Source organism: Haemaphysalis longicornis, unplaced genomic scaffold (assembly GCF_048455015.1).
Source record: "Haemaphysalis longicornis isolate Haplotype H1 unplaced genomic scaffold, Haemaphysalis longicornis Haplotype H1 scaffold_1, whole genome shotgun sequence".
Taxonomy (NCBI): Eukaryota; Metazoa; Arthropoda; class Arachnida; order Ixodida; family Ixodidae; genus Haemaphysalis; species Haemaphysalis longicornis.
Window position 1 is genome coordinate 397,066,314 of NW_027526203.1, and position 19,416 is coordinate 397,085,729.

Here is a 19,416-nt window from a genome sequence, read left to right on the forward strand (position 1 = left end):
TAACGAAACCGAAAAACACTCCTCAGTAGTTATGGTCATAGTGAGAAACTCTATGGTTATGGTAGCTAGAGACAAGCGACTAGCCACCATGGAAGTCTAGAAATTGCCCTTTTTTCACATGTTATCTGATCGCGTAGCTCATTCTCTCCTTATTCACGCATTCGCTATTTCCTCGCAGTTTATTCGCTCTTTACCATCATAGCAGCGCTGCGGATTTCATACAGCTATATTGCTGTACCTTGCGCACCTCTTGCGCGCACCAATGCCTGCCTATGCGCACAACGTCGGCGCATTGGTGTTAGTAGCCCCTTGGTTGGATGCGACATGTCTTCCTACTCCGAAATCTTTTTCTCGGCTGAAAGCTATGCACCATCATTCAGAAAACAGAGTCGCGACGACTTACGAACGCGATGATGATTCCTTCGCACTGTCGTGAAATGCGCATAGAGAGGTGAGGCAATGAAAAATGTTAAACATTTAACTTTAATGCTGCTTTCCTGCGTTTCACCAAAGCACTGCTGGAAAGCCATTTGACGTACGGACCTTGTCTTGTCGATCATGTTTCATGAACGTTTGCGTTGACATTAGGGTAGGTGATAGAGTAAATCGTTTCCTGGCGTGCACGTATTAAGACAAACAAGGTGCTGTACCTGACGCGAGTTTTTGTTTTCTTTTCAGGAATTATTGACACCGACGAATGGCAGTAGAAATATTCGACGTCGACCACTTGGCCATATCTGCTATCATTACTGTCGGACTGCAGCTTGTGTTCTTTGTCATCGCAGCATCTTTTCACTTTGATAAATTAACAGATTTTGCTGGAGGTGCCAACTTCATTATACTAGCTCTGACAGTATTTATTTTAGCCCAGGTACGTACAAACATTTGTGTGTGCATGTTTTTTTGTTGTTACTGCTGATGTTGTTTTATAGACCTTACAGCTTTATGTAGTATCATAGTATGATCGCACAGTGCAGCCTATGACGCATTTCTCATAAAAAAAAATTTCATTAAACTTTCTTTTAAGTTTGGTAGTTAAAAACATGTATGCCTGATATTTATGGAGCTGTTTCTATGCTGCACTTCAAACTCGATTGTGGTTATTTTTCCTGGTTTATATCTGGAACGTAGCAACAGCCAAAAAATCGAAAACTCCGCTTCCTCCTGACCTTCCTCACGTGAACGACGAAGCAAAAAGTTCGTCTTTGTTTTGTATTTTTTTCCTTAAACTTCTCCCAGCCTTCCCGGCTTCCCAAACACAGTACGCACGTGCCATCAAGTTGGCTTTCTTGCACCGTGCCGAACATGTTTGGGACAGTCAACTGCATCTTGCATGAAGCAAGTGTATGAGTTAAACTTCATGTATTAGGCCATTGCTTTGTAAACGTCAAACATCAACTTCCTCATTTCCCGCATAGGCTGCACGATTACATTTACCACTCCACATTGGGGTCCTGAGATATTCATGATTGAGGACCACTGGTGCAATCGTATGTTAGACAGATATAATTATAGTGTATCAAAAAAAAAAAAAGATAGTGCTTCTGATAATGTGAGGAGAAGTCATATATCCTTACAGCTTCATCTTAGAGGGACCATGAAGGCCAAATACAACTTTGTGTAACTTGAAAGAATTTTGTAACTCAATCAACTCCATTTCAGCCCCAAAAGACATTGTTCCCAACAAAAAGAAAAAATAACTATTGAAAAACTTTCAAAACTAGCTTTTGGTACCTCCATTCCAGCCATGAAAGGCATTTTTTCCAAGAGAAAAGAATGCAAGAAATAGCGAGAAACTTTCAAATTTCGCGCTACAGTGACATAGTACGGACAGGAGTGACGTGTATGAACAAGCGCAAAAAAGCAGTTCCCAGTGTGTTAACTGCATGTTAGCACTCAAGTGGTATGATGAAGTGGAACTTGAGGCACCATTACAATAGCACAGTCACGTCACTTGGTGGTGGATTTGGTCGGCGGCCACCAGTCGCACGAACAAGTCCCTGTAACATCTTGAGGCCATCGCAGAAAGTAGCCAATGAGTCGCCACTGCTTCTTCTGTCTTCCCCAATACATAGACTAATTGTTTGAAGTTTGTGTTAAAATTAGTAGCATTGTCATTTGAACAAAGCCATCTTTTGTGTGAACCAGTTGTGTATTTTGTCTTTGTGGTCCCTCTAATGAGAGTCTAGTGCACTTCAGAAGTGCTATAGCATTTGCAGGTAGGGTAAACTTCCACGATTCTGAGGTGGTTGTCAATCTTCTGAAACTTGATTTTTTTTATTAACAGTGGCTCTACTGTCAGGTTATGGGCTCCCAATAACCTTGGAGAAAAATGGAGGGGGCAAGAATGAGGGATGATTGGCCCTTCCCCTCACCTCCCCCCAGTTTTCTTTGTATGGAATCCGCGAGGGAAAGTGAGGAGGAGGTGGAAGAAGAAGGAAGTGCGGCCGGGGAGTGTCTTCCCCCGCCTCCTCACTTCCCCTTTGTCGCTCTCCCACGCCACCTTACTTCCGTCACTTCTGCTGACACTATGCCATGCCAATGCAACGGAAAATACTTGAAGATAAAAACATGTTGTACTGTGCACACAAATCTTATGTGCCACTTCAATGTCATATCTTGCTGCATATGTGTGTACAGAAATGGAGTGTGAAATGCTGCCACAGTGCAGATTATAAACACGAGTTTTTACATTAGTAATGCTGATTAAATATGTTGATCAGTTCTGAACATAATTCTGAGATGAGCTTGTCCACGTGAACATCCACACAAATTGTTCCAGGGGAGGCAAAATCATGCCTGGGTATGGGGTTGGGACAAAACTAATATCTCTGGAAAAAAAGAAAGATTATAAAAATAAAACAAAATATACTGAGGAAGAATTTGTACAAGTAAATAATGCAACCAGTCGGCCCAGGATTACACGTGAGCTGGGACCAGCCAGTTTATGGTTAAATTTCCAGCTTGGCTCAGCTGGGAATTTAACCATAAACCAGTTGATTCCAGTTACATTTACTCTTGGGAGGTAATTAGCCAGTGCACCGGGTTAACTGTGAAAATAAGGTTCTTTACAGCCTCAGTTTCCAATCTAAGAACAGGGGTAGTATTTTAGGGAAGATACATGTGACACTTCCCAGGTCACATGCCCAAAAGGATATGATGAAGGACATTATTGGAGGAATTGCAGAATGGGGCTTGGGGTGCAGCCTGACCCCGGCAACCATTGCCGGTAACGCACTCCCTCACCAGAGCAGGATTGGCCACCCTGGTGTAGTAACGACCACAATCTCCGATGAATATGCCAGTTAACCCACGGCCCTCAGTCTCCAGTGGCTGCGAAGCAACTGACCACGGCGGCGGTCAGACCTGTGATGCAGCAGAGGGTGCTAAGAATACCTGGACCCGGACAGGCCACCATTGGAATTTGAACCTGGTAACGTTTAACACGAGGACCTTATCTAGTGAAGCGAGTCTAGAGGTGTTGTTCGAGGAATTAAAGGGCATTAAATGGGATGTTATAGGGCTTAGTGAGGTTAGGAGGACAGGTGAAGCCTTTACGGTGCTGAAAAATGGACACGTCCTATGTTACCGTGGTCTAGTGGACAGAAGACAACTGGGAATGGGATTTCTAGTCAATAAAAGCATAGCTGGCAACATAGAAGAATACTATAGCATTAACGAAAGGGCAGCAGGTCTTGTAATTAGGCTCAATAAGAGCTACAAACTCAAGGTGGTACAGGGCTACTTGCCACATCCAGCCACGACGACCAGGTAGTGGAACGCATCTATGAAGATGTGGAATCAGCAATGGCTAAAGTAAAAACCCAGTATGCCGTAGTTATGGGGGACTTCAATGCTAAAGTAGGCAAGAATCAGGCTGGAGACGAGGCAGTTGGGAATTATGGTCTGGGCTGTAGAAATAGCAGGGGGGACCTACTGTATTTACTCGCGTAATGATCGCACTTTTTTCAAAAAATTTCATATAAATTCAGGGGTGCGTTCATTACGTGGGGTAAATTTTTCGCGAAACATTTTTCAGCACAGAAAACGCAAGCAAGTTGTGGGTCAAAATGTTTACGGTAGGACTCATGGACATAATAAAAATAATGAATAAAAACATAATAAAGACTCCCCACACCACCGCCAGCCGCGTTGCAAAGTGAGGCAAAATGCAGTGTTTTCATGAATTACGGAATGCGCGTGAAAGAGTTTGCTGCGAGGTGACAACAGTTCGGCCAGTAAGTGGCTTCCACTGTCACAGTGCGGGACATCAAAACAGACATGGCTGCCGATGCAGCAACCTGAGAACGTTTTTTTCTTTGTCTTGTAAGTACATTATGTGCATTTAGTGAGAGTTTCTTCCTCATCAATATTGAACGCATGCTTGCCGATATCACTAATATCCGCAAGTCTGCTGCAATAACGTAGTCATGTCCTCTTTGAAAGGGAAGGAAACAGAGGTATGCATGACTATCATCAGCTAGATTTGGCACACATACGACATATTGGTCCGGCAAGTTAAGGATGCGTTCATTGCGCGGCAAATAAAAAAAAATCGAACTTTGACGACAAACTTCACAGGTGCGATCATCATGCGAGTAAATACGGTACTACTCGAGTTTGCAGAACGGAAAAACCTACACATAATGAATACCTTCTGCAAACGGGAGAGCCGGAAGTGGATGTGGAGGAGCCCGAATGGGGAGCATAAAAATAAAATAGACTTCATATTATGCGATAACCCTGGCATCGTGAAGGATGTGAAAGTGCTCGGAAGGGTAAGGTGCAGTGACCACCGTAGGTTAAGATCTTGAATTAGGCTAGATTTGAAGAGGGACCGGAACAAGCTAGTACGAAAGAAGCCGATTAATGAGCTAACAGTAAGACGTAAAGTGGAAGAATTCAGGATCGCGCTGCAGAACCGATATTCAGCTCTTACCTAGGAAGCAGAGTTTACGACACAGGAAGCCAGCGACAACCTTACACGCGTTATCACGCGTGTAAGGTTGTCGGGGGCACGATGGCTAGACAGGATACTGGTAAACTTTCCCAGGAGACGAAAGATCTAATTAGGAAACGGCAAACCATGACAATCTCCACGCCAGCTGACAGAATAGAACTAGCGGAGCTTTCGAAGTTAATCAATAAGCGTAAGACAGCTGACATACGGAAGTATAATATGGAGAGAATAAAATGCGCTGTAAAGAACGGAGGTAGCTTGAAAGCAGTAAAAAGGCGTCTTGGTGTCAGGAAAAATGTATGCACTTAAAAACAAGCAAGGCAATGTCATCACAAATAGGGATAAAATAGTCACAGTAGCCGAGGAGTTCTATAGGATCTGTACAGTAGCCGGGACATCCAGGATAATGCCGAACAAGAAAATAGTTCAGAGGAGATAGACATCCCACCAGTAACGACCGAAGAAGTAAGGAAGGCTTTGAAAGAAATGAAAGAGGACAAAGCATCTGGTGAGGATCAGATAACAGCAGACCTCTTGAAGGATGGCAGAGAAATTGTACTTGAAAAACTGGCAAACCTGTATACGCAATGCCCAAAGACTGCAAGTGTACCGGAATCTTGGAAGAACGCGAACATCATCCTAATCCATAAGAAAGGTGACATGAAGGACTTAAAAAATTACAGGCCGATCAGCTTACTTTCAGTCGTCTACAAGGTACTTAAAAGGGTAATCGCTAAGAGAATTTCTAAAACCTTAAATTTCAGTCAACCTAAAGAACAAGCAGGGTTCCGTAAAGGCTATTCAACAATGGACCATTATCACACGATCAATCAGGTGATACAGAAGTGCGCTGAGTATACTGAACCCCTATATATAGCCTTCATAGATTATGAGAAAGCATTTGACTCGGTCGAAACCCTAGCAGTCATTCAGGCATTACGGAACCAGGGGGTAGATGAGCATTATGTAACAATGCTAGAGGATATTTACAGTGGGTTCACAGCTACCATCATCCTCCATAAGGAGAGCAGTAAAATACCTATAAGGAAGGGCGTCAGACGAGGAGACACAATGTCTCCAATGTTATTCAGAAGTTACAATGTTACAAGAAGTATTCAGAACGTTGGATTGGGAACAGGTGGGAGTAAGGGTTAATTGAGAATACCTCAGTAACCTCAGATTTGCTGATGACGTTGCCTGGCTAAGTAACTCGGGGGACGAATTGCAAAGCATGCTTTCCACACTGGACAAACAGGGTAGAACCGTGGGCCTGGAAATTAATATGAGGAAAACCAAAGTAATGATCAATAACCTTGGGACAGCACAGCTGTTTGAGATAGCTGGTGAGGCAGTGGAATTGGTAAGCGAATATATCTACTTAGGCCAAGTTGTGACCCCAGATCCCAACCATGAGGCAGAGATAATTAGAAGGGTAAGAATGGGGTGGAGTGCATACGGCAGACATTCTCAGATAATGAATGGCAGCCTACCATTGTCCCTGAAGAAGAAAGTGTGTGACACCTACTCACCTACTGGGCAGAAACTTGGAGGGTTCAACTAAAATTGAGAACGACTCAGCGGGCAATGGAGCAGAAGATGATAGGTGTAACATTAAGGGACAAGAAGAGAGCAGAGTGGGTCAGGGAACAAACGCGTGTTAAGGACATATTAGTAGAAATTAAGAAGAATAAATGGACGTAGGCGGGGCATGTAATGCGAAGGCAAGATGACCGTTGGTCATTAAGGGTAACAGAGTGGATCCCTAGAGAAGGCAAGCGTTGCAAGGGGCGGCAGAAAGTTAGATGGGCAGATGAGATCAAGGAGTTTGCGGGGATAAATTGGTCGCAGTTAGCACAGGACCGGGGTAATTGGAGATTAATGGGAGAGGCCTTTGCCCTGCAGTGGGCGTAGATAGGCTGGTGATGATTATGATGATGATGATGATTGAAGGAAGTACAGATTAGTGTGCCCTGATGTTTGTGTCTTTTGTTGTTATCTTTATGTTTGTTTTACTTTACTTCGTTCAAAGCAAAAATGAAACAGGTGGAAACGGAATAACGAAACCGAAAAATACTTCCTAGTAGCGATACCTACCAGTAACAAGGTTAGGCCAAGGAGATACTGCGAATTTTTATTGCGACAATTGCAGTTCACTGGAAACAGTCAAGCATATCTTATTGGAGTACCCTGCATACAGTCAAGCAAGAAACGACCTCTCACAGAAGACCGAGTGCCTCAAGCACGGTTTCCTAACTTTAAAAGCGCTTCTGGGACCATGGCCATCTCCCTTGTCTCAGCAGAAAGTGCTAGCCGCATTATTTGATTACTTCCATGACGTCGGTGTCGCTGAGATGATATAGGACTAAAACGTACTCACACTATGCAACCATCTATAGACTTTTCACATGTCGCACTCACGGTCTCAAACACACACACTACCTCCTTTTTTTTTTTCATTTTCACTTCTGTTATTTCCTTCTCTCTTTTCTCTCTTCCGCCTTACTTCCCATTGTAACTTTATTCCCTACTCTCCTTCCCCGCAGAGTAGCATGTAGGCGACAACATGTCGGCAGACCTGTCTGCTTTCGTCAATATTGAGAGCTTTCTCTGCCTTTTTACAGTACTCTGTGCACCAAAATTTTTCAAACTAGTTCCCGTGATGCTTAACACAGCATTAATGATGCTTAACACATCACTTAACATAGAGATAATGATGGTACTGTAGGAATCACACACGTCACAGTTGTTTATTCACCCTTAAATATGAAAACGATATTTGCAACTTGTACGTACAATGAGATGTATTTAGTGGGTTCAGTGCAAGACACCATGCAAAAAAGAAATTAGGCACTCCACATCATTGTTCGCTAACAACTGAGATGCTAAGTGTGAACCAGTGAGTACCCAAATAATCGCTGTAAGCCCAAAAATGAAAAACGAACTATTTCAAAGTAATGAGAATAAAATTCTTAAATTGAGTAAGAGTAAGAAAAATATTGAATAATGAATCTCAGATATTAGCCAACACTAAATTTTTTCTTCCCATTACAATAGCAGGGTCAAAATCGTTCTTATGCTTACTGTTCACAGCTTAGCTTTGCTCTTACAAAATTGGCTTGATGGGGTAAGTTTATGAATCCATGTGCTCTGGTATCAATGCACATGTATTACCTTAGTATTGATACACACGAGCAGAATAAATGCTTCCCCGCATAAGTGTGTGTACCAGTCAGAAATCTCTACTTATTGCCTGACGAGTGACCCTCCTTTTTCCAGACATACAGTCCAAGACAATGCCTCATCACTGGACTTGTGTGTCTGTGGGGGTTGCGGCTTTCGGCATTCCTTCTTTTTCGCATAATCAAAATTGGCCGGGATGAGAGGTTCCAAGAAGTTGGGAAGAACATCGCCCGTTTCGCAATCTTCTGGACTTTTCAAGTAAGTAGTTAGCTTAGCAGTGAAGAAGAAAGCAGCATGTCCTGGGCCAAGCAGGCATGGTTGAAGCAGGCACATGTAACAAAGCCAGGGCTTTGAACAAAGAAATTCTGGTTTGGTTTGGGTTTGGATGGCTTCATTTCATTCTGGTTCAGTTCCAGTCAAACTAACAAAATTAGCATAACAGTTCGTCATCTGATTTTGTGACCATACATTGATAACCAAGTGCAATAAAAAATGAAATTGAGACATTTATTGTCTGAAGCCGTGCGTGTAAAGGGGCCTGCATGGCTACAAAAATGTTGGTGTATGAAAGCATTTAAACACGTGTATGGAGATTGCCATTAGCTAAGGACACAAAAATTGCTCTAGGAAAATACATTAGGGACAGAATATATGAAGCATCCTGCCCCCGTTGTTGGCACCGCAGTATGTTATGGCCAGCGCAACTGCAAATGCGCTCCAGATGTGGATCTCATTGCATTGCATGAAACAGCATTTTCTTGCGTGAGAACTCGTAGAGCTTGGAAAGCATTGTCTTTTTTTTTTTTTTTTTCCACAGCTTGCGTCAAGTGCTTTAAATAGCTTGTTATCTTGTACTGCCCAGAAGGCCTTCAGGATTGTTGCATTTTTAATGCAAAGTATTCTTTGGCTACTAATCCTGGTTTAAATACCGTGGCTTTCTGGCCTCCTATCACAAATGTACTTGAATGTGTTGTAACAGCTTCCATCAGCGTAAGAAGCGCTGTGACACTCAGGTGCTACCTACTTGCCCTTCTCACACAATTTTCTTATGTAAGTTTTACCGAATCCTTAGTTTTGGATGCCTGTAAAGTAACAGCAAGTAATTCTCCCAGGCCAAAGAGTGCTTCGCATTTAAAACAGTCCGCGGAGATGTACTCTGCCCGTATTTGTTTTTTGTGTGTATGCTTTCCAAATTATTTACTTCAAATTCACTCCGAACGAATAAACCGCTACTCGCACAAGCCATCTCTTAAGAAGAACCAGTTATCCGTAGCACTATTTCCTTTCCATTTCTTTTTCTATTGAAATCACAATCTTCTTTATATATCGTGAATTATGGTGGGCTTATGACCGGCGGAGTTAAAAGCTGTGTACTGGCTATTCACCTCTGTGCATTAGGAAGTGACGGGTTTAAATACCTGCGGATGATTTTTTTTGTCAGTTGTAGTCTAAGGTAACCGCATGGTAACTGCTTGAATGCTACCTATCAATTCAATTGTTTGGTTGCCATGCTCACTGGGTGCATGGTGTCAGCCAGTTTCTCGTCACAAATAAGCTTTACTCAATGCTCAGCCACTGCATTACCGCTATGATCATCAGTGCGTATTTTGATATGGCCATTGCCGATGTGTGCATGTGTGCGATTATGCCTCCATTCCACGTGACATCAGTCTCGCTTCTTTTGCTATCATGCGGAATCTAGTGACAGATGATGTGATTACAAACTGAAAGGGTAAACTAGCACCAGACAAAGCTTTTGGAAAGGGGTCTTTAATTTGCCAACTGCAGCCTCCCACTCTGTAACGAGAGTAGCAAAGTAATTACGAGTTAGGCTAGTCGGTAAAAGTCTACCACTAAAAACAAAGCAGTGCTAAAGCAGACAAAACAGCCAGAAGACAGACGGGATGAGTTATGTACAAACAGTACGGTACCCATCCCATCTGATCTATTATACAAGACGCCATGGGGCTCTGTACTTTTGCAGTCTGTACCAATGTGAAGAATTTTCATATGGAAGGTATGCCTGATATACAGGGCTGTGTTCTTCTTATTTTTTTTATGTCAATCTTTGATTACTTAAAAAAAAATAGAATGCTTGTTTCAATTATTAAATTTTTTAGGTGCTACTTCAGCCATTCATGTTGAAGTGAGCCAAGAAACCACACTTTTTTATTGCCTACTTCCCAGTCACTCCACCTTTATGTCAGAAGCATTCCTGTTCAAACTGGGAAACAGCGCTTTAAACGAGGACAGCGAAGAAGAAGACACAGACACTAGCGCTAAATATGAACCAACTAGCCCAAACCCAAACTCTAGTTAGATTCCTGTTCACTCTGTTCCAAACTAGCATCTGCTTCAAATATGCTCCTGTAGAAACAACTGCAGGATGGTTATATGTATTTAAATGAACCATCAATCGATTGTTATTGAGTATATGCTCTTTATCTCAAATGTAAGTTAAAACATCTTGATCTTAAATGACTTTGCTCGTGAATGCATAGTGCCCTAGAATGTTTTGAGGCATAATTTTTAAATCTGCTAGCCTCGCCGAAGGTCAGTATGGTGCCAAAAAGGAACCTGGCAACCAGGACACAAACCACAGCGCGACTTGCAGTTACTTGCACCGCAAAATTTAAAAAATACTGTTTAAAACATGCTTCAAGTGACCTATTAAATGGCATTTTTGTATTCTGTATGCAACGTTTCGCTCTTGAGTCGTCTGCGTAATACGTTTAAATTTTACTCCGGTAAAGAGCTCTACCAGTCCGGGCAGAAAATAACGTCGATCTAGCAGAGATGAAAGGTAGCATAAAGCTTTTATTGGAAACTGCTCAAAGTGAAGAAGTTAACACTAATGATCTTCAGAAATATTTGTGTTTATATACTTTTGGTATGCTTTACTGGAATTTGAGCTGTCAAAAATGTTTTTCGCTCACGTATGCACCTACAGCTTGTAATGACAAGTTTAAGCCCCACTCATCTCCACCTTTCAATTTTTTGGTGCCAGATTAAAATTATTTCCTTAATTGATAATTGTGAAGTATATAGAACGAAGTGTATTATTGTTTTGTATGCCGTACATTATTACTTGTGTCGTATATGTTACGTGCCCTTCCTGCTTGGACTATTTAGTATCCGCAGTATGTATTAAATAAATAAATAAAAAATTTTACATGTTTTTGACCATCTAAAGTATCAACTTTCACGTGCACTGGTGAACATATGTTTGAGAAAAAATGGTGGACGGTCCTTTTAAAGGACAGTGTGCCTAGTGTTTGGCCACAAGTAAGTGATGCTCCCCCGTGCAGGCGGTGTGGGTGTACACGGTGAGCCTGCCTGTCATCTTTGTCAACTCCCCGCGCAAGGCCGAGCCCCTGACGGACGCCACCATGACCCGGCTTGACATGGCCGGCACCATTGTCTTTGTCATTGGCTTCCTCTGCGAAGCCATGGCAGACGCCCAGAAGTACAGCTACCGGCAGAACACGTCCAATGCCAGGCACTGGTGCGACGTCGGTGAGCACTGGCCCCCGCACCCTCCCCATTCTTTGTGTCCTCTGATTAGGCAGGCAGGCATGTGGCTTGTGTGTGTGCAGCTCACACACCTGCCTGGAAGCAGGAATGGCGAGTGGGAGAGATTCTGCATTCCTGTACACCGCCGTAAAACTGGGCCGCTTGGCTGCTGCGATTCCCATGTCTTTGGCAGTAGCCCCAGAACATGTGGGGCATTTTGTTGCTGTGGTCGTGTATGCCTTCACCACTTGCGGGATAAAATTGAGAAATGTGAAAGGAACTCCATAGTCTGGCAGTTAATTTTTAAATGGGAACTCGTTTGTGGCCCTGGTGGAGTGCCTACAGTTGTGGATCAGGAACAGGAAAGATATACAGTGAAATGCTTTTGATCAAACTGCACTCGTGCGAACATATGCGATGAGAAAACTGTTTTGTAATCCTCAAGTGACATGGTGTTGTACCCAATGCAAAAGTGTTTTGGTTATACACAGTCTTTTATAGGAACTTTCAGTTTTTTAGAAGCTGTTGGCTGGGCATCTTGGTCTACTTTTCAGGTCATTGCAAAGAATGCATCGTGATTTTTGCCCAGACTTTAAATTTGTATGGTAAGTGGTGTAATTCAAGGCAGCTGCTCTGTTGGATTCAACCTTACTTGTAGCCAACGTATCCTCCTGTTGCGTAGAGTTTCATACTAATGTATACGAAAGGGAAATCTGGCGCTGCAATCGCAAGCCGCCGTGGGTGGCGCCATTGCAGCTAGTGACGTTCCTTACCTACTTGGCTTAGCGAGCCGTATGGCTTCTTTTTCGTCTTGAAGCCAGAAAGGTAACTTTTTTTTTCTTCTGCATCGTTCATAAAGCTTCTAAATAATTACTGACAAGTAAATTTTTCTGGAAGTTCAATTTTGTTATAACGAAACAAATTTAAATAATCTTTTAGAGTAATATTGTCGCTTTTTTGCAACCATAGGCAACTTTTCAGCCTGTTCAGGAGCCATGCCAAGGACAAGTGGAACGTGCCTGGCCGGTACATGACAGAACGTTCACTAAGCGTGGCTCCCCTAGACAGTGGCACCGATTTCCCTCTGGTGTATATTAGTATGAAACTCTATGTCCTGTTGTGATTAACTTGCAGCACTTGGGCCCTAGTGCTAGTCGCTTCAGACAGATCGAGCAGCATGTGGGTTATTGTTTGTGTGACAAGAGAGATAAATGTACCACGACTAGACCCTAGACGGTATGAGGTCAACAGTGGGAAAAACTTGTATGAAATTTTCAGGCATATTATTTGTTCCCATGTGTATCCCATGCCCCCACGTCGTGCTACGCAGAAAAAACTAAACATTTTCTCACATATTCCTCGCACCACGGACCATGTACAGCGGCATTTAAGTCTTCACGAATGCCAGTACCATACAATTTACTCAGGTAATGAGTGCACCACCATCCATATTACCCCCCGACCCCTCTCTTCAATTAGAAAAATTTGAGCCAAAAGCCACGCTGTATGGCACAGCACTTCTGCCTCGCTGATTAGTTTTGGGCAGCTGCTGGGTTGTTTAAGGTTCCTTCTCGCCTGTTATCTAATTTTCCACAAGGATTTCATTTCCACCAGGCAGTGTGGCTGACCATCAGAGAGTTAGGGAACTTGTGGTAAAGATAGGATAATGCGTGTCCAGGACAGTACTGTGAAACTCCACTTTCTGCTTTTGACAGTAGCTGGCTAGAATAGTGAAAGAAAGGGGTCAAGAGTTCAACAAAAGTTCGTCTGGTCAGGCATTGTATGAAGAACCAGTAATGCGGTCACTGACCAAGTAAAAAAAATACAAAAGGTGTTTCACAGCAAACAAGGAACCGTTAGGGTTCCGAAACGTCTGTGTTCTTTTTTGACCTAATCAGTGACCACATTACTGTTTCTTCAGTGAAGGAAATGATGGCACAGGCATTGCAACGTAGCACGCATTGCAGTGCAATTGCACCTTGTGGCAGATCACCTCCAACTGTGCTCTTGAGATATTCCAATTATTGCTGCAAGTTACACATGTACAAATACAATATTATCTGTAGCTTTTTTGAAGAATCTTCTGTGTCAGAAGAGGCACAGCAAAGCCTCAACTAGTGCAGTCACTTTTAAATACCATCCTACCATATGCACCAGGATAGATAAAGATACCTCATTTCTTCAAGGCGTGAAAATTGAATACTCTGTAAGATGTTGTGAGCAGTGTCCAATGAGTCTTACAAATTTTATTCAAATGTGGAAAGTTTATTTTGGTGCTTTGTTTTGGGCTGCTGTGAATACTGACTTCAAATGAGTGACGTTTTCAATTAGATGAACCTTTTCTTTGGTGTCTTGAAGTTTGCCCAGTAAAAGTTTTACTGTATACACTAATCGAAATTGAGTCAACACACGCAAAGTGTGCCTCATGTAACTTGAGTTCAGCGTTATGAATAGAAGAGACTTCATTATCCTGCCACTATTCAGATGTGTACACGTTAATGATGGTTTTAAGAATAGTTTTAGGCATAGTTTTAAGTGTAGGATAATTGTGTGGGTAATTAAAATCGTTTCTTAAACTTTTAACTAACTAAAACCTATCTATTTTTATGTCAAAATTGTAGGTCATCAAAGAAACACTTTTCTGATGCCGCAGTTCTTATTTAAAATTTTATTCCAACAGAACATTTTTACTGCTGTTAAACAACTTACTGAATTCAAATGACCAGTCAATAGAGCACCTCATTTAAAGGGGCAATGCAAACAAAACAAAAGCTTGGTTCATTTGAAAGATTGCTTCGCTAGAATTATACCGACACCACTTTCAACGTAAACTTCGCTCAAATAAGCTATATAATTAGGAAAAAAAGGGAATGGCCATGTTACTCACTAGCTCATTTCCAGCACTAGAACCTATGACGTAATATGCACAGCTGTGCGATTGGCAGAGGCTGGCAAAAGCAAACGCAAGTTAGGCCGGGCTTATAAGCTTGCAGAACGAGCTAATTTTGCTTAAATGTAATGCATATTCATTATATACAGCAATAAGAATGGTGGGGTAAACAATGGAAGTTGCAAACGCACACGTAAACATACAAGCCCCAGTGTGTACTGCTGTTAGTACCGCGTGCACTATGCTCGTTATAGCTGCACAGCACTCCGGCGCTTTGGAGTTGCAAACGCACACGTAAACATACAAGCCCCAGTGCGTACTGCTGTTAGTACCGCGTGCACTGTGCTCGTTATAGCTGCACAGCACTCCGGCGCTTTGGAGTTGGCTCACACGACACTGGCCGATTGGTGTAGGGGATGTTGTCTTACGTGACCCTGTTTGTCAAGCATACCCAATGTTTCACTTCCAACCGCAACAAAAACAAGCCAGGTGCAAGTACGGTCGGAAACAAAGCGAGGGTGGACAGCAATCCTGCACAGTATGGTGGCACCTTCTAGGGGGACTGACGGTAAACAAGATGCTCCAGAGTCCGCTGCAGACTAAACAGTGTACTAACATTCGCTTGAAGACCTGTCCTTGTTGTGTCATCGCAGATGCCACAAAACACATGATTTGGCTGGAGAATCAAAATTTTCACTTAAATTGATTAATTTATCAGTGAATAAAGCATTGTTTGCTGTCGGACAAGTGCTCAGGCGCTATAAAACACCAAATCTTTCAAACAAAACAAACTTGTATTTTGTCTGCAAGGCCAACTGCACTCAAATTTCACCTCGGCCAATAACCACCAAACCAACTAGGACATGACTGGTAGCCCCTGTGGAAACATTTGAAATAGCTCCGTTGCACGTGATGCTGCACCTGCCAGTGGATCGCACATAGAGCCATGAAGCGGAAGTAACAGTGGCCGGCCAGGTGATCGTTCTTCCGGCCAGCCAGGAGAACCGATCAAGCTCCGCTGAGCGCACTTCTCTTAGGGCTGCTTTGAGGGCGACGCGGTGCGCGCAGGTTTGCTCTGGCTGGCTGGCAGCTTGCAGCCGCTTGCTCACCGGCTGCAATGTCACTTCAACCTGGCCGTAATGGCCTCGCTGTTCTCAATTTTGGTTTCAATATCGCCAATTTTCGATAGCCGTTTGCGCCGTGGATACGCATATTTCAGCTGTCATAGTCTGTATCTTGCAGTATTTTTAGGCAGACTATACAGAAATCAGGTTTTCAAGAGGTCGTAATTTTGAGGTGCAGTGTCTTACTCTGGACATCAACATGTTGTGGTGTGTGTGCAGTCACCATTGTCAGCATGCACTTACAGTCAGTACATCGCACTAGTTGGAGGCTCTGACGATCTTCTTTCGGGTGTCATAGTTTTCTCCTGTTCAGAGAATTTCCTTAAAAACCTATATTTTGCGTAATTTAGACACTTTTTGACATTTTATTCTAAAAATTGCTTCTGTTCACTGCTTCAAAAAGTTAGCTGTTTTGAATGATAGTAAATTACTTGTTAATTAGATGTGTGAAGTGGTCCACATCAACAAAAATGATTGTTTATGAGGTAATTTTATAATAGAATTCACCTATCCTAATTTTATTGCACAGTTCAAATTGCATGAGAGACACATGTGTGTGTGTGCATGTGTGTCCCCCCACAGCCACCCAAGGGGCGATGCGCCCTGAGAAAGAGGGGGCCCCTGGGTGCATGCAGGGCTGTGGAGGTACTCGCGGCACCCCAACTATTTTGGGGAGATCACGCTCTGGTGGGGCATCTTCCTGATCGCCACCAATGTGCTCCGGGGGGCCGAGTGGGTGGCCGTGCTCAGCCCCCTCTTCATCACCGCCATCATCCTGTTCCTCAGCGGAGTGCCTCTGCTGGAGAACAGCGCCGACATCCGCTACGGCTGGTGCGTACTCCGGGCTGGTGGGAAAGACAATTTGACCACTGTCTAGGTCTGGCACGTCCACTGCATCTTTTGCATTTTTTATTGTGGCTGCTATGTTCTCGTTTTAAAGGTCCTCCCTTGTTCGCTTCCACTGTGGGGCTGGTGGTACTGCCAGCGAACACTTAACAAGACCAAAAATTTAACAGTAGACATACTGTAAAACATACCATATTGTGGAAGAAAATGTAGGTCTACACAAGGGAACATGGAAAGATATCTAGGAGCCCAAAAATGTATCATCGGAGTATACTTTTAACATGGAAATGCTAGTGGAACAGGGCTTATAACAACTAAGCTCATATATCTGTATCTAGGGGAGATCTTAATTCTTTTGGTAAATATTGTTGGCCAAGGTTGGGAAAAGAGAAAAAACTGGTTAAGCATGAACTCAAGCAATCGTATTTCTCTTGTATCTACATTCTCAAAGAGAGCGCACTTGAAAATTGAGTTGCAACAATATTACTGCTCATATATAGCTTTAGTGTCTTTAACAAAAGAGAGAGTTTCCTAGCTTGCTTCAAGTGGCTGTAGCTGCAAATTTCTCTGCCATGCATGGGACATCTTATTCTTCTGCATCTGGTGATCCCACCTACCCTCTTGTTATCCCTTATTCATGGTATATCTACAGTTTAGAGGAACTTGGCCTCTCTAATTCTATAGCTATTTCCTTTGGTGGTAGAAGGCTTGTTCACTACTTCATCTGAAGTACTTAACAAGCTCTCTAAAATTATCTTTGCTACTATGGTACATTCATTGAGATCTCTTTACACCCTCTGCGGTGGCTTAGTGGCTAAGACATTGTGCTTCTGAGCCCAAGAACACAAGTTTGATCCCAGCAGTGGTGGCTAATTTTCTGGTGGAGGCAAAAAGGGAAAATGCCCGCATGTCGAGATTTTGGCGCACATTAGAGATCCCCAGGTGGTCAAAACTAATCCAGAGCCCTCCACTACAACACACCTCAAAGCCTGAGTGTAGCTTCGACGTGTTAAACCCCCACAATCAATCAATCGAGGTATCTTTACAAGAAAGCTGGAAATACTAGGGCCATTTGTCACTTATCAGAAGTGCTACTTTAGTTAGAAGTGTAACTAACAATGGACTAGTTTCAGTGGCAGTTCCATTTAGTCAACTTCCAATTATGAAGACTCCATTGTAACTTCAGCTGTGGAAGCATGCCCATGGTAATCGGGCTTTTTATTATTATTATTATTGCTATATGTTCTTGAGAAACGGGGAGAAAGGTAAAATATATGCCGGTTTTATTGTGTGCGTTTAGCCATCAGGAAATTCAATAATAATCACTCTGGTTGAAATGAATAATTACAATTTATTAGCTGGCTTTCTGATTATTCATCTTGGGGCACATGTTTATGTGTAAAAGAATAGAGGCAGGTAGGAAATAAAAGCCCATTTTAGAAAAAATATCCTATATCTGCCTTGTAAATAGACATATGCAGCTCCAAAGTTCATCACAAAATAAATGCATTAGTGGTCCACATCATACACTAGCATTCCAAATCATATTAGGTGTGTGTGTGAATATTTAAAACATCGAATTCTTTGCGAATGGCATTTGATATTTGATGCACAGCACACTTTTAGTGTTCAAAATATTGGAAGTGTTCAAATATTCGAAATTTAGGGAAAATAGAGAGCATTAAAAGTTGGCTCTGCTGCACGACTTGTGAACTTTAATGCTGTACGGGGCATGCCTTGGGTTGGCTTTCTTGCGACACTTAAGCTGTGCAGAAAAGCCTAACTGATGTAAGCCTTTTGCAAAACAAGTGTGTGCCAACTCTAGTGTATGTTAGTTGAAGTGGAACGCTTCTGTGTAAAGAGAAATGTATAGACCAAAAAGAAGTTTCCCATCTGTGCAGTGAGAAATTAAAATTATTACTTGTTGGCTCGCAGTAAGCTCATACAATCTACTAGCACAGCTAGCCCCTTCCTGGCAATGTGTGCCAATTTTTTGTTCCACTGCTTTGCCGTCTTGTCTAAATCTCTTACTTCTGATTCTTTGTATCCTTTTCTTATCAGACACTAGTGAATGGATACTCAGCTGAGTCAAGTCCTGGCCGCCTAAGTTGTTTTTATTATTTATGGTTGCTGTTTCAGAAACCTCATACACACTAAAGCAAAGATATTCAAGAATATTTTATTTGTCCCACAGTCAGTAGTATTTGTCGTAGGAAATAATCGATTTGATTATTCGATTCAGTTGTATGATTAGATTCGCGGTCCCAAATTTGGTATTCATGCACCTCTCATCATATGGTGAAACATTGGCATTCCATGCCGTACATCAGCATTCACACCAGGTCATAGAACATCAGTGTACTTAAAGCTGGATTTTGTGGCAGATATCTCTATCCACAAGCCAGATGCAGGATTTTTTTGTTATGAGCTCTACCTTCCTTTACTTCTCTTTTTTTTTTTTGAGTCCTTAACATATACCGAAATCTCGTACACACGCGAGCCTTTTAGATTCGGTGAATTCGAGCTACTCTTGGTGCTGCAGTAGCTAAACTGGAAAACAAGGAAACAATTATGATAATTAGTGTGGCTATTATTGTGTTTTTTTGCAGCTGCTGAGGTGCTAAAGAAGAGGAAAAAACAAAATGCATCTATAGTCGAGAGAGAGAGAGGGAGAGAGGGGGGCTTGCTTGCAGAGGCTCGTCCGAAAAGCTGCAGCTTTCCATTTGCCTCCAACTAAGCTTCTTCGCTGTGTAAAGTTTTGCTGGTTTTCTACCCTGTGCAGGTACAAGCTTAATGCCTATTGCTTCTGCCCACTAAGGCCAGTTTTTGTAAACGCTGAGGTGATGGTTGTCCATCATGGTTGTGTTGGAAACCTCTTGTGAACAGTTGAAAGGATGGATGAC

At 42.6% G+C, this 19,416-nt stretch overlaps 1 protein-coding gene across 1 annotated transcript in view; it reads left to right on the forward strand.

Annotated features, from left to right (window-relative positions):
* Nucleotides 1-56: 56 nt before the first annotated feature.
* Nucleotides 57-19,416, forward strand: part of LOC144155345 (uncharacterized) — a 30,171-nt gene continuing 10,811 nt past the window's right edge. Inside the window, exons 1-5 of the mRNA XM_077686714.1 lie at nt 57-451; nt 679-871; nt 8,237-8,398; nt 11,449-11,656; nt 16,303-16,498. Of these exons, the coding sequence (XP_077542840.1) occupies nt 698-871; nt 8,237-8,398; nt 11,449-11,656; nt 16,303-16,498 (740 nt within the window). The 5' untranslated portion in view covers nt 57-451; nt 679-697. The remainder of the gene's footprint in view (nt 452-678; nt 872-8,236; nt 8,399-11,448; nt 11,657-16,302; nt 16,499-19,416) is intronic.